This window comes from Sciurus vulgaris, assembly GCF_902686455.1.
Source record: "Sciurus vulgaris genome assembly, chromosome: 1".
Classification (NCBI taxonomy): Eukaryota; Metazoa; Chordata; class Mammalia; order Rodentia; family Sciuridae; genus Sciurus; species Sciurus vulgaris.
This window is the reverse complement of record NC_136461.1, coordinates 211,225,504-211,238,386: the sequence shown is the minus strand read 5'-3', so window position 1 is coordinate 211,238,386 and position 12,883 is coordinate 211,225,504. Positions and strand designations below refer to the sequence as shown.

General features: G+C 63.2%; 1 protein-coding gene across 1 annotated transcript; it reads left to right on the top strand.

Moving 5' to 3' along the window:
• The first annotated feature begins 7,936 nt into the window (after positions 1-7,936).
• ARC (activity regulated cytoskeleton associated protein) lies at positions 7,937-11,288 on the top strand. Its single transcript, XM_079153947.1, has 3 exons — positions 7,937-9,901; positions 10,144-10,284; positions 10,468-11,288. Exon 1 carries the CDS (start codon positions 8,135-8,137, stop codon positions 9,323-9,325), a length of 1,191 nt encoding a protein of 396 aa, XP_079010073.1. The 5' UTR covers positions 7,937-8,134; the 3' UTR covers positions 9,326-9,901; positions 10,144-10,284; positions 10,468-11,288.
• Positions 11,289-12,883: the final 1,595 nt, after the last annotated feature.

Sequence of the window (12,883 nt, the reverse complement as noted above, 5' to 3'; positions counted from 1 at the left end):
CCAGGCTCATCTGCAGTGGAGACAGAGCCCGCGGGCTCCTGAGCCGGCATTTTATCTTGGTTTGGAGAAAGGTTCCCTTTTCTCCCTCGGTGTGAGGTTTCCGTGTGGTAAACGAGGAGTTGGTTTGACTGTAAACCCAGGGCCCGTCCTCCACTTCCTCCTCCTGCCAGTGGGTGGGGGCGCTGGGGGGTGAAGGACTCCAGGAGCTGGGGTGGTGGGTGCTCAGTCGCATAGCTAACGGGGCTGCACTGCCTTGGGCCACCTGGGGTCTCCCACCTCTGGCCTGGGTGGTCTCAGAGGGGCATTCCTCTGCTCCTCTCTGGGAGGTGGCAGCACCTGGACCCAAGGACCCCCTTGCCTACTGGCCCAGCCCCATCCAGCCTCTTTCTGCTCTCCTCTGCCCCACGCATGGGAGGCCTGACTCCCGTGTGGAGGCTGTGTCTGGGGTTGTCCGGCTTCTGCTCAGAAGTTCCTTGGATCCCCCAGGCCTTGCCTGGGCCTGGTAAGGAGGCGTCACAGACCAGAGGGTGACAAGAGCCGTTGCTAGCTCCTGCCATCTCTACCTGTGGATGGCACAGGGACAGCCTGAGGTCCCAGGAGGTCTGATCACAGTGAGTAAGGAGTTGAGAGAGCAGCCCAGGGCCTGGCTGGTGCACCCGATCGTCCTGCTGGGACCACCTCCCAGAAGCTATGCTGCCGTAGGGCCAGCAGTCATCAGAGAGAAGGGCGCTGCTTCCCCACCACCCAGCCTTGGCCAGCACGCTGCAGATGGTGCCCTCCAGGAACTTATTGTCACCGTGGCCACTTGGGCCCCAGGGTGTGTGTCCCTGGACAAGGCTTTAAAGCCGTCCTCTCTGGTGTCCACTCCTGGCACCTGGTGGACGCTCAAGAGGCTACAGCTGTCCCCATTGTGGGCCCCACATCAGGTTCAGTGCAGGGCCAGGATCCCTCAGCCTGTGGGAGGCTGCTTGGGGACAGGCAGGGCTGACCTGCTGCTGGGCAGGAATGGACAGCCCGCCCCTCCTGTGCTGCGGAGAGCTTCCTGGGCCAGACGCTCTGGGGTGCTGGTACACAGGTGGGGAGGTGCAGGGAGCAGGGACTTGCTGCTGTTAGCCACACAGCAGGGGCAGTGCTGGCGCGGCTTCTGGCCTCTCAGCCTGGGACTCTGGCCATCCACTGCTGGTGGGGCTGGGGCAGAAAGGGGTCTCTGGGCAGCCCTGGCAGCTGCTGGCAGGTGGCGCAGAGCCTGCCTGCGTGGGGAAGCTCCTTGCTGCGTCATGGCCCGCTATTCTCAGCCTCTCTCCTTTTATGGCTCCGGAAGTGAGCCGGGATGCTGGGCTGGCTGGGAGCTATTTAAACAGAGATGTGGAGAACAGCGGGAAGTGCAGCCGCCAGGGAGGGGCGTGGGCTGTCCTGGATGCCACCTCCTTCCCTGGCACGGGCATCCCAAACCCCCAGCTCCGGGGGTGTCCACATAGGCCAGCTGGCAGCAGAGCCCCCATCCTGAGAGAGGGGCCGCCACCCTCGGGATTCCTGCGGCACGACCCAGGCTGGTGGGCATCCCAGGAGGCAGTGGGGTGGGCACTCAGCCTGGCTGGGGGCCCAGTAGGGCAGGGAGGGGGCGGCCACCTGGTTCCAACCCCCTGCCTACCCAACCTGCCCCCACCCCGCCCAGTGCCTTCTGATGAGTCCTCCTCAGGCCCTGCCCATCAGACAGCTCTGCTTGGGTTCCCCTGCTCAGCACTGGCCACCTGGACATAGGGGATCCCAGTGTCCCCTCCTCTCTGACCCTCTCAGCCCTCTCCCCTCTGCTGGTGGCAACAAATTCAACTGACAAAGGGTGCAGGGAGGGACAGGCAGATGAGGGCAGCAGCCCTGCCGAGCCCTCCCTATGCCCACCCTCCCCGTGCCCACCCTCCGGAGCCCCAAGCCCCGTGGCATCTGTCTGCCTGTCCCTCCCTGTGCCCTTCTCCTCCCCAGGTCACAGTGGGTCAGGCCCTGACTCAAGGCCTTCATCTGACCAAGATGAGGTAGGCCCTGCAGACCTGCCCTTCCCTCTGGTCTCTCCTGCCCCCTAGCACCTGCCCTGATGAGCAGGACCCAGGCAGCCACCCTGCTGTCCCCTGGCCCACAGTGCCACCTCTTCACTGGGCCATCCCCCTTACTGCCTGGCTGCTGGCCCATCTCTGAAAATGCAGACTTCCCAGGGCCAGAACCAGACTCTGAGGGCCCCGAGCAAGTCCAGGGCCAGCAGGCAGTAGGCGCATCAGAGGAGGGCACGACTCCAGAGCAGGAGACCCACAGTCACACTCACCAAGCACCGGACGCCACGGGCTTGGGACTCCTGGGGAGGGACCGGGAGGGCAAGGTCAGGAAGCTCAGCAGGGCTGCGGCCCAGGGGCCTTCCTGGAGGCAGCAACACCGAGACAGCTGTTGAGCTGTCGTCAACTGAGCAGGGTGGCGGGAAGCAGGGAGGATGGTGTTCCCGGTGTGGGGAACATCGTGGGCACAGGTCCAACCATCACTCCTGACCCTGCCGCGCTGCCCACGCTGAGAAGGTGCAGGGGCGGGGCGGGGAGGGGCCCAAGGCCAGGGTGGAGGTGCGCGGTCCCACACTGCTCAGGGAGGAGCAGGGCCAGAGGCGGCTGAGGGGCTGGCTCTGCGGAGGGACCCTTCCCCGGTTCCATCCTCACCACCCTGGAGCTGGGGGCCCTCCTCCCTCTTCCCAGCATGGGCAGTGCCAGTCAGAAGACCCCCAAGAACCTCTGACGCTCACAACAGGCCACCTCCTGGTGCTGACAGGGCAGACGGCAGTGGCCCTGCTGGCAGCACAGGTGAGGGCCCCTGGTAGGGCCCCTGAGGTCCACGAAGGGTGGGGGCTGCGGAGACCTGCCCACGGTCACACGTGAAAGTGTCCATGGAATGCGCCTGCCTGGCTCCGCCCTGTCCTTCCCACCTGACTCTGGCCTGCCCTGCCCCGGCTTCCTCTCAGGACCCCCTCCATTTTCCCTCCTGGGGAAAGACTAGGGCAGGTCCCTTGAGGACAGCTGCTCAGCCCTCTCTCCCTTCTCAGTCGGCAGGTGGGGCCAGGTCTGGGCTCCCTGGGCCTCTGGCTCTCATGGGGCTCTGCAGGATCAATGGAAAAATACAACGCTTCCCTGGGAGGCTGGACTGGAGGTGCTGAGGCAGGAGGCAGGAAGGAGGAGGGTCTGGTGTGTGGGGGCCTGGAATGCACAGGCTGCCTGTTCCGGGGACAGGGATGCAGCACACGGCCTGCCAGACGGAAGAGGAAGGAAGGAAGCGGCAGAGAGAACGCGTTCCCACAGCTCAGGGAGGGGTGCGGGGGGGCAAGTGCTCAGGTCTCCTGTAGTCCCTGCCCTGAACGCCCGCCCGGCACTTGCCAGCTCTGCAGTCTGAGGCAGGTCCCCCGCTCAGGGACTCTGGGTAGAGTCAAGGCTGTCTTTGTGAGCATTAGCAAGAACATCGCTTTTCTGGATCCTTCTCTGCCACCCATTTCCCCACCTCCATCCTCCTTTTCCTTCTTTTGTCTTTTCTCCCAGTCTCAGCCCAGGCCTTCTCGTGGAGTCTGGGACCCTCACCCCTCAGTTCCTGGTCCAGGCCTCCCCTGCCCTCACTTTTGCATCCCAGGCTGGCCACAGAGGTGGCAGAGGCTTCTGTGGGGCTGGTGGAAGGGCTGGGTGTCCTGCCTTCTGCCAGCGACTCGCCTGTGTCAGCAACAACAACCTGGGCAGGCAGAGGCAGTGGGCAGGATGCCCCAGAGCCCTCTCCTGAGGAGCCCAGGTGAGCCTACCTCTCCCCCTCTGTTCCAGATGTGACAGTCTGAGGGCAGCTTGGCAGGAGGCAAGAGAGCCTTGGCTTTCCTGTGTCCTCAGCCTTGCTGGACACCTAGCCCTGGCACCGTCACCTCTTCTGCAGATGAAGGGGGGGCTCAGATGGGCAACGAGGTCTTCTGACTAGAAAGGGATGGAGAAGGTACCCTCCTTGGTTCCTCTGGCTCTGGCCCCACTCCAGGCTCCAAGATGGCACCATGGTAAGCCCTGACCTGTGCTGAGAAGGAAGAGCAGGGGCTGGGAGCAGGTTGTAGGCCAAGGCCAGCAGATCTTGCAGCTCTGGAACCTCTGGGCCAGGATGGTAATGAACACCTGGCATAAAGCAGGTGGTTGGGAGACCATCTGCCAGACCTGGGCAAGGACCCTGGGCTTGTGGTGGGCTTCCTGAGGGCATAGGGTCAGGCCGATCCTTTTCTCCTAGCCCTACTGGGCAGTGGTTGGCAATAGAATGAGGCCAGTTGACCTGGAATGACCCTGCAGGACAGTAGGACTGGGGAGCCTGGACATGGGGGCTGGACAGGAAGTTCTATAGTTCATCCTGAGCAAGAGACAGGAAGGTTACATGCCCCAACCCCTGTGCATCCCCACACCACGATGACAGGGCCATTGCCATCACCTGGCATAGACCAGATCACCCATTTTCTCTGGCCTCCTGCTTGATGAGGACCGGGTTGGGGGGCCACCACCCAGGCCAAAGGGGGCACAAGGGTCTTGCCTGGAGCATGAGGCAGGTGATCAGCATGTTCCTGTTTGTACAGATGCGAGTATGAGCACATGTGAGTGTATGCACACGTTCGGCCTGCCTGGGCACCTGTGAATGCGGGCCTGTGGTGTGCACACGTGTGCAGATGCCCTGAAGAGGCTGTCCTTGCACCCTCGGCTGCTCCACAGCAGGGTCAACAGGATGAGCAGGCTGGACTTGGGTGGTGGCATCCCTCGGAAACACCTGGCAGCCTGCAACATGTGGATCTGGTGGGCTGGCCAGGTTGTGTTCAGGCTATAGCCTGCCGGGAGACCCCTTCCTTGGAGCCTGGCAGGGATGGCAGGGCACCCCTGTAAGGGAACCTGGAGGGGCTTGAGGAGCATGTCCTCTGGGGAATAGGGGGCAGATGCAGGGGACAGGCAGCCCCTTTGGGGGCCCAGGCTGTAGGGATCCCTGGAGGCAGGTGTGAGCCCTATCAGAAAGCATGTCACAAAGCAGACTCAGGAAGGAAGGGAGGCTCCAGGGGCAGGGGGCAGGACAGGGTGTTAGAAAGACCAGACACTGGGGTTGGGCTCCCTGAGATGCATCTGGCAGGGAGATTCCATCACAGGCTTAGAACCTGGGCCTGGGAGCCTGGAGCCTGGGAGCAGATGGGGAGAATGGCTTGAACGAGGGGTGCCTACATCCTAGTGCTGTGTAGACCCCTGTGGTCATCTCCACCTGTCCCCTCCCCTGGAGGACCTCCTTCTGCTCAGGCAGGCTAAGCCTGAAGAAACAGCCCAGGCTGGCTCTGGGAGTGGTCCCCCAGTCCTCTCCCAGGCCCACAGGGGCTGGGGGTCAGCGTTGGTGTCCAGCCTCCTGGCGGGGCTGCTGAGGAGTGCAGGCCTGTGACAGGCAGTGCATCGGGCTGCTGCGGGCCTCCTCTCCAGAGGCGGAGGAACAGAGCCCCAGGTTCCAGTGTGGGGGTTTGCTGAAGGCTTCTGGGGCGATAATTGGGCAGCGATTAAGTGTTCCCAGAGCAGGGCTGCTGTTGCCTGTCACCTGTCACCTATCACTGCAGGACCTGTGTTCAGAGCTTCTGCAGACCTTGTGAGGGGGCGGGGATGCCTGTCCTTGTGCTGTGCTGACCAGAATGTGCTTTCCACCCACAGGGGCTGCATGGGGCCAACTGTCCAGCTCTTCAGTGGTAAGGGAGGGGTGTGAGTGCCATGCATCTGCACACATGGCATCCTCCCTGGGCCACCTTGGGAACCGCCATCCCTGTACAGGCCTGGGCGCCCCGGCCAGCACCCAGCACCACAGGGCTCTGTGCCTGCAGCCATGCCAGTCCTTGCTCACTCTCCCTAGACTCCCACTCTGGGAAACCTGTCCTTGGCTGCGACCTAAGGTCGAGGAAGAGAGGGGAGCTGGAGGTCCCTGTGGGCCAGAGGCCCGAGAGTCATCCTGGCCCAGCTGGTGAGGCTGCCCCAGGGCCAAGTGGTCAGGCGTTTGAACATGGAGGGCCAGCCCTGGTCACTGAAGTGCTGGCTCCCACACTCAGGGACACAGGACCAGTTCATGTCCAGCTGCTTCATCAGCCCATCCTGCCGGCACAGTCCTTTGGTTCTTTTGGTGACTGCTGCCCAGACCTTTCAGGGTCAGGCACAGATCCTGCAGCCTCCGGCTCTGGGAATCCTCATTGCAAAGACTCAGGCTGGTCCCTGTTCTCGCAGCTTCTCTGCCTGGCTCTCCCTCCCAGCTCGGAGGTGCCCCTCCGCCCTCCCTTCTCTGTCCGCCCACTTGCCTTTAATTAGAAATGCCAGGAGAGCCATTTTTGGGGAGTTTTTTTTTTTTTTTTTTTTTTTTTTTTTTTCCAGAAAGACATTCCCCTCAGAGGCGGAAGCCCAGGGGGGAAAGGAGGAGACAGGCCGCTGTGAGGGGGGCAGAGAGAGTGGGGTGGGGGCAGGGGGCGCGGGCAGGGCATGGGGATTGCAGTCAGTGTGTGAGCAAGACAGCGTGGGACATGAGTGTACAGAGGGTGCTGAGTGGGGGGCATGAGTGAGTACGTGGGGGGCTGAGCGGGGGGCATGAGTGAGTACGTGGTGGGCTGAGTGGGGGGCATGAGTGTGCAGTGCCTGAGCCTGAGAGAGGCAGAGGCAGGAGCCGTGGGGAATAAGGCGTCCTGGCTGTCACTGTGCATCTGTGACTCTCTGAGGGGGTATTAGTGTGTCACCTGCTTCCAGGTAACATCAGAAGGTGTGAGACCCAGACCCACCCATCCAGCATTGGAGTAATCCAGAAAGGATGTCCCTCCCTCCCCCAACACACTGCGGTTGCCAGGGAAGCGGAAGGGGCCTCCCTCCTGAGGGAATCGCAGCTTCCGGAGCCCCGTTCCTTATATGGTGTCTTGCTCTCCTCTGCATCTCTGCTGCCAGCCTGCCAGCACCCTCCTCCTCCCTGCTCCCTGCCCCTCCTCCCTGTTCCATCCTCAGTCTTGCAGTTTCTGGACAGGTTCTGGCTGTGACCTCGGGGTTTGGGGTCAGTATTTTGGGGGCTGAATGATCCTGCATCTCTTCCAACCCCCACCCTTGTCCCTAGGTAGCAACTTCCAGATCACCTGGAGACCTAAGTAAAGTCTCTGGCAGCACCAAAGACCTGCTGCGGGCACTATGCAGTCCTGTTCACCCATGGCCACCCTGCTGGGTGTCACACAACTAGTGCCCAGGCAGACTGCGTGGGTGCATGTCTCACACAGAGCTGGGAGGACCAGGCCAGCACCTGGACTCAAGGAACTGGGGGCAGAGCTGGGCAGGAGCCGGTGTGTGCGCGCTCGCATGTGCTTGTGTGTGTGTGTGCGCGCGCGCGCGCGCCCCTGAAACCACAGGTGAGGATAAAGGGTTCCGAAAGGAAAGGGTCCTGCCAGGGCTCTTCCGCGGTTGCTCATACTGCAAAGCCAGGATGGGCAGGGGCAGGGGCAGCGAGGATCCAAGAGGGCAGTGTCCAGCGGGCCGCGCTGCTTTCGGGTGAGATATCCTGAGACCCTGGGCGGATATAGCAGGTAAACAACCTGTCCCTGCGCACCCTCGTTGCCCAGCGCTGGCGAGGGCGCCGGGCTCGCTGGTCCCCAGCGCGGCCCCTCTGGGCCGGCAGGCTGAAGGAGCCAGAGTCCCGAGTGGGAGGTGCGCAGGGGAGCGGATTAGTCAGCCGAAGTGTGCAGGGGGCGGGTCCTCGCACCGCCCGCCCGGGCGGGGCGCGTGGGCGCGGGGAGGCGGGGCCTGCGGCGGCGGGCGCGGGCGGGACGCTGGCGGGAGCCTGCGGCTGGGCCAATGGGAGCCGGGCTCGGCAGGGGCCGCCCACGGGCCGCGGGCAGCATAAAGAGCCCGCGGCGGCTGTTCGGCGCAGAGCTCGGACGCCGCGTCCTCGCTCACCCTCTGCCGCAAGGTACCTGCCGTGCCTGCCGCACCGCGGCTGCTGCACTCGGGCTCCCGCTGCTCCGCACGCCGCCCCGCGCTCCGCTGCCGCCGGCTCCCTGCGCTCTCACAGCGCCTGTCCCAGAATAAATAGTTCGCAGCCTGTCCGGAGCGCCGCCACCTGTGCGCAGATGGAGCTGGACCACATGACGAGCGGCGGCCTCCACGCCTACCCCGGGCCGCGGGGCGGGCCGGCGGCCAAGCCTAACGTGATCCTGCAGATCGGTAAGTGCCGTGCCGAGATGCTGGAGCACGTGCGGAGGACCCATCGGCACCTGCTGACCGAGGTGTCCAAGCAGGTGGAGCGCGAGCTGAAGGGGCTGCACAGGTCTGTGGGCAAGCTGGAGAACAACCTGGACGGCTACGTGCCCACGGGCGACTCGCAGCGCTGGAAGAAGTCTATCAAGGCCTGCCTGTGTCGCTGCCAAGAGACCATCGCCAACCTGGAGCGCTGGGTTAAGCGCGAGATGCATGTGTGGCGGGAGGTCTTCTACAGACTGGAGAAGTGGGCCGACCGCCTGGAGTCCATGGGCGGCAAGTACCCAGTGGGCAATGAGCCAGCCCGCCACACGGTCTCCGTGGGCGTGGGGGGTCCTGAGAGCTACTGCCATGAGACTGATGCCTATGACTACACGGTCAGCCCCTATGCCATCACCCCGCCACCAGCTGCTGGTGAGCTGCCGGGTCAGGAACCAGCCGAGGCCCAGCAGTACCAGCCCTGGGGCCCCGGAGAGGATGGGCAGCCAAGCCCCGGTGTGGACACACAGATCTTTGAGGACCCTCGGGAGTTCCTGAGCCACCTGGAAGAGTACCTGCGGCAGGTGGGTGGCTCTGAAGAGTACTGGCTGTCCCAGATTCAGAACCACATGAATGGGCCAGCCAGGAAGTGGTGGGAGTTCAAGCAGGGCTCTGTGAAGAACTGGGTGGAGTTCAAGAAGGAGTTCCTGCAGTACAGCGAGGGCACACTGTCCCGGGAGGCCATCCAGCGGGAGCTGGACCTGCCACAGAAGCAGGGCGAGCCACTGGATCAGTTCCTGTGGCGCAAGCGAGACCTGTACCAGACACTGTACGTGGACGCCGAGGAGGAGGAGATCATCCAGTATGTGGTGGGCACCCTGCAGCCCAAGCTGAAGCGCTTTCTGCGCCACCCACTGCCCAAGACCCTGGAGCAGCTCATCCAGAGAGGCATGGAGGTGCAGGACGGCCTGGAGCAGGGAGTGGAGCCAGCCGGCCCCCAGGCGCCCACTGAGGATGAGGCAGAGGCCCTCACTCCCGCTCTCACCAGTGAGTCTGTGGCCAGTGACCGGACCCAGCCTGAATAGAGGGCAGCCCAGGGCCCCCAGCCTGCCCGCCACAGCCAACCTGTGGCTTTCGCTAACCAGGACTTGATCTGGCACTGATTCCCATGGGGCAGCCCTCATCCAGGCACCCCCAGTCTCCAGGCCTTGTTGCAGACACGACACCCACATGTGTGCAGCGCCCCAGCAGCAGGGGTGCTCCTCTCCAGGGCTCCTGCTGTCGCCCCCACCTGTCTTCCTGGTCCTGCTTACTTGGCCCGGGGGCAGCCCCACCCTCCCCACTCTCAGGCCACCACAGAAGATCCCCAGCTTCTTCATTCTGCTCAGTGCCTCTGGCACACAGGAAACCAAATGTCCAGAAGGCAGGGACCGCTCACAGGGCACCCAGGCAGAAGGCAAGGCAGAACCAGTGCCGAGCCTCAACTTCCGGTACGCCACCCGCTCCTGGCAGACACTGCAGAGCCAGCTGGCTCTCGTCGCCCCTCAGGGCAGACGGCCAGCCTCGGGCAGCACAGCTCCCTTCCCAGGGAGAACCTAAGCTGCACATGCAGCAGCAGCAGCAGCAGAAGACCTGGCATCCTGGCGCCTCCTGGCCCCCAGGTGAGTCCCTGCCTCTGTGGCAGCTTAGAGTTGGGGGGGTGATCCAGGGCCCAGCCCATTTTCCAGGTGAGCTCACTGAGGCTCAGAGGCTTCCCCAGCAAGTTGGCTGCAGAGATGGGGTGAAGGCGACATCATGGGGGTGCAGAGAGGCCCCAAGGATCAAGGAGAGGGCTGGGGTGGGAGGCAGTGCTGGGGGAGCTTGCTAAGCCAGCTCACAGGGACCCTGTGCTTTCTCATCCCAGCATAGTGATTCATGCCAGACGAGAAAGGTCTGAGCTCTGCTCGGTGACTCAGCTGTGGCGGGCGCAGAGTCCCAGAGGGGCCAAGTCCTCAAATCCGGCTGAGGCAGCAGCCAGCACCGGGAGCCAGGAGAATAACAACAGGTAACAGCCCATCCTTCCTACCTGACTGCCTGCTGCCATCCCGCCCAGGCGTGAACTCATCCCAACTCTGGGAAAGCCGAGTCTGTGCCAGGACCCCAGGGGCTCCAGCCCCAGCACCTGTCCCCCGTCCCGCCTGCGAGCCCACTGCTGTGTTGCTAACGGCCCTGCTTTCTCTCCCTTCAGGTCTCGCTGCCTTGAAGTCTTTGCTGCTGAGCCTGGCACCGTTTTCCCCTCTCCCAAGGCTGCCTGCACAGAAGCCCAGGACGGCCGAGAGGGCCGCTGCAGAGGGGAAGCGTTCTGGCACAGGGCAGCACCCCAGCTCAGCCCGAGAGCTGGTGCTGAGGACGGACCAGCGTGAGGGCCAGGGCCTGCTGCTCTGCTTGCCCCGCTGGCCACCGGCTGCCTGCCCCTAGAGCCACTGCAGCCAGAGCCAGGGGTCCACTACCCTGGCCCTTCCAGCAGGGAGCCCCTGCTTGCTGTGTGGCCATGGCCTCCTGCCAGATCCTTTCAGGAGCCCCGAGGCTAGGGCCCCAACCCCTGCACAGCAGCCCCAAGCCCAGCCCCAGGAGATCCTGAGGCCTTTACTCCTGGGCTGGCCCAGGCTCTCTGTCCTGCCCTGGCCCTGCATTTGCCCAGGCTAGACCCTGTGCTGGTACTGGGCCACTCATGTCTGCAGCTGGAGCAGGCCCAAGCTGAAGTTTTGGAGGTTTCTCTTTCTGCCTTGCCTATATGGGTTCCAGATTCTGGGGACCAACTCTGCAGATGACCTGATGATCCCCCACCCTGTGTCCCTGCCCACCTCCACAGATTTTATTTTTGCACATAAGCCATAACTCATACTCATTGGCCAGCACAGGCTGCAGGGAGGCCCTGGGGCCTGGGGCGACCTCAGAGGGTGTGGCCACCCCCCAAACTATGCCTTGAAAGTCCAGCCAGGCCTGAACCCCTGCCACCTTACCTCGAAGACAGACTCTTTTTATAAGATTTTGTTAATAAAACACTGAAACTTGTAGAGTGTTCCTGCTGCCTCTCTGGGGGTAGGCTGGGCTGTGGGGGAGGTTTGAGGGAGGACCCGTGGTGCAGGGAGAGTCTTGGGGTGGGGGAGCACCACTGCATCCTCCCCTGCTCCCACCAAGAGAAACCTCCAGTGTCCTGGTCCTCAGCCTTCGGGACCTGAGGCTCCACCTCAGAGGTCATCCCCCTGCAGCCTCCAGGCCTGAGGCCGTGGGGCAGGAGCCCTTGTTCGTGCTGAGCAGAGGACTGTCCCTCTGAGTTCTGCAGGAGTATAGGGTGTGCCAAGGGGTCTCCACTGCCACAGCTGGATCCACAGCCTGTTCAGGCCCTGGAGCCAGAGGGATGTGGCCAAAGCAGGGCCCAGCCAGGAGGGACTGCCAGGCCTGGCTGCGGGATCCTGGGCGCGCTGTCTGAGGGCGAACTCTCCCTCAAGGGGATCTGTGCCTGGGCTCAGGAACTTGGAAGTGAGGTAGTTGCTGCCTGTAGGAAGCCAGCCTTTGGGGTAGTGCCAGGTTCCCAGCCGGGGGGAGAGGGCCTATAGGGGCTTGAAGCCCGTACCAGTCAGTGAGAAACAGGGCTGCTAGAAGACAGTGAGGGAATTGTCTCAAGAATTGTTTTCTTGGCACTAGGACAGTCTAGAATCGTGGGCAGTTGGAACTCTTGCACCGTGTGAAGTCAGCGTCCACAGGTAGAGCCTCGCAGGGGCGCCTCCCCTCTGCCCTGTGGCCTTCCAGACGCTGTCAGGTCACCTGCACTGCAGGTTGTCTCCGTAAGCCGACAGATTCTGGGCATTCCTCACATCCACAAAACACCTTGGAGCTTCACCAGATGGAGGTTTGACTGACTGACTACCAAGCTTTCCTGCAGGTGCCGCTCCATCACCCACTGACCCCTCTGACGGGGTTGCTCTGCTCCGAGGGGTCCCTGGGGGACTGTGAGGGCAGGGCAGGCAGTGCCAGCCCAGTCCAGCCTGGGTTGAGCTGGCCCTGCTGGGCGCCTGGCCACAGGATGGCCGTGCTGCACCTGCTGGGGCAGAATGGAGCCTGCTGGGACATAGAGAGGAGGCCTGGGGGCCAGGACACAGATGGAGGGAAGACAGCCACCTGCCGCCAGGAAATGTGGCCCTCGGGCAGGACCAGCGGGCAGCCTGAGTGCAGCCTGCATGACAAAGGGCTTCCTCTGCCCTGTTCTCCTGTGATTCTTTTAAATAATGGAACTGCTGACAAGAAGGGGGAGAGGAGAGTGGCAGGGACAGGAGGCCGTGCCACCATGCGGGGAACAGCACTTTGTGCCCCACGCGCTACTGCTCACATGAAAGGCTGGCAGCCGGGATGGGCCTTCCCTTTAATAAGTTACTGACGAGGCTGGAGTGCAGCTTGGTGTCTGTTCCCAGAACAGGCAGAGGGCCTGGCCGCAGGGCATGGCATGGGGTGGGGCAGCCCGGCCGTCCTGTGACCCAAGTCCCCAGGCTGGGAGGCTCCCAAAGTGGCCTTGACCCTGGCCACCCTGCCCAGGAGACACCACTGGCCACTCAGTCTCATCTGCCGTGGAGCAGGGAGATTGGGACACAAAGAGGGGACGCTCT

Coding starts and splice junctions, on each gene's coding strand:
- ARC (XM_079153947.1), top strand. CDS start 8,135: ATGGAGCTGGACCACATGACGAGCGGCGGCCTCCACGCCTACCCCGGG.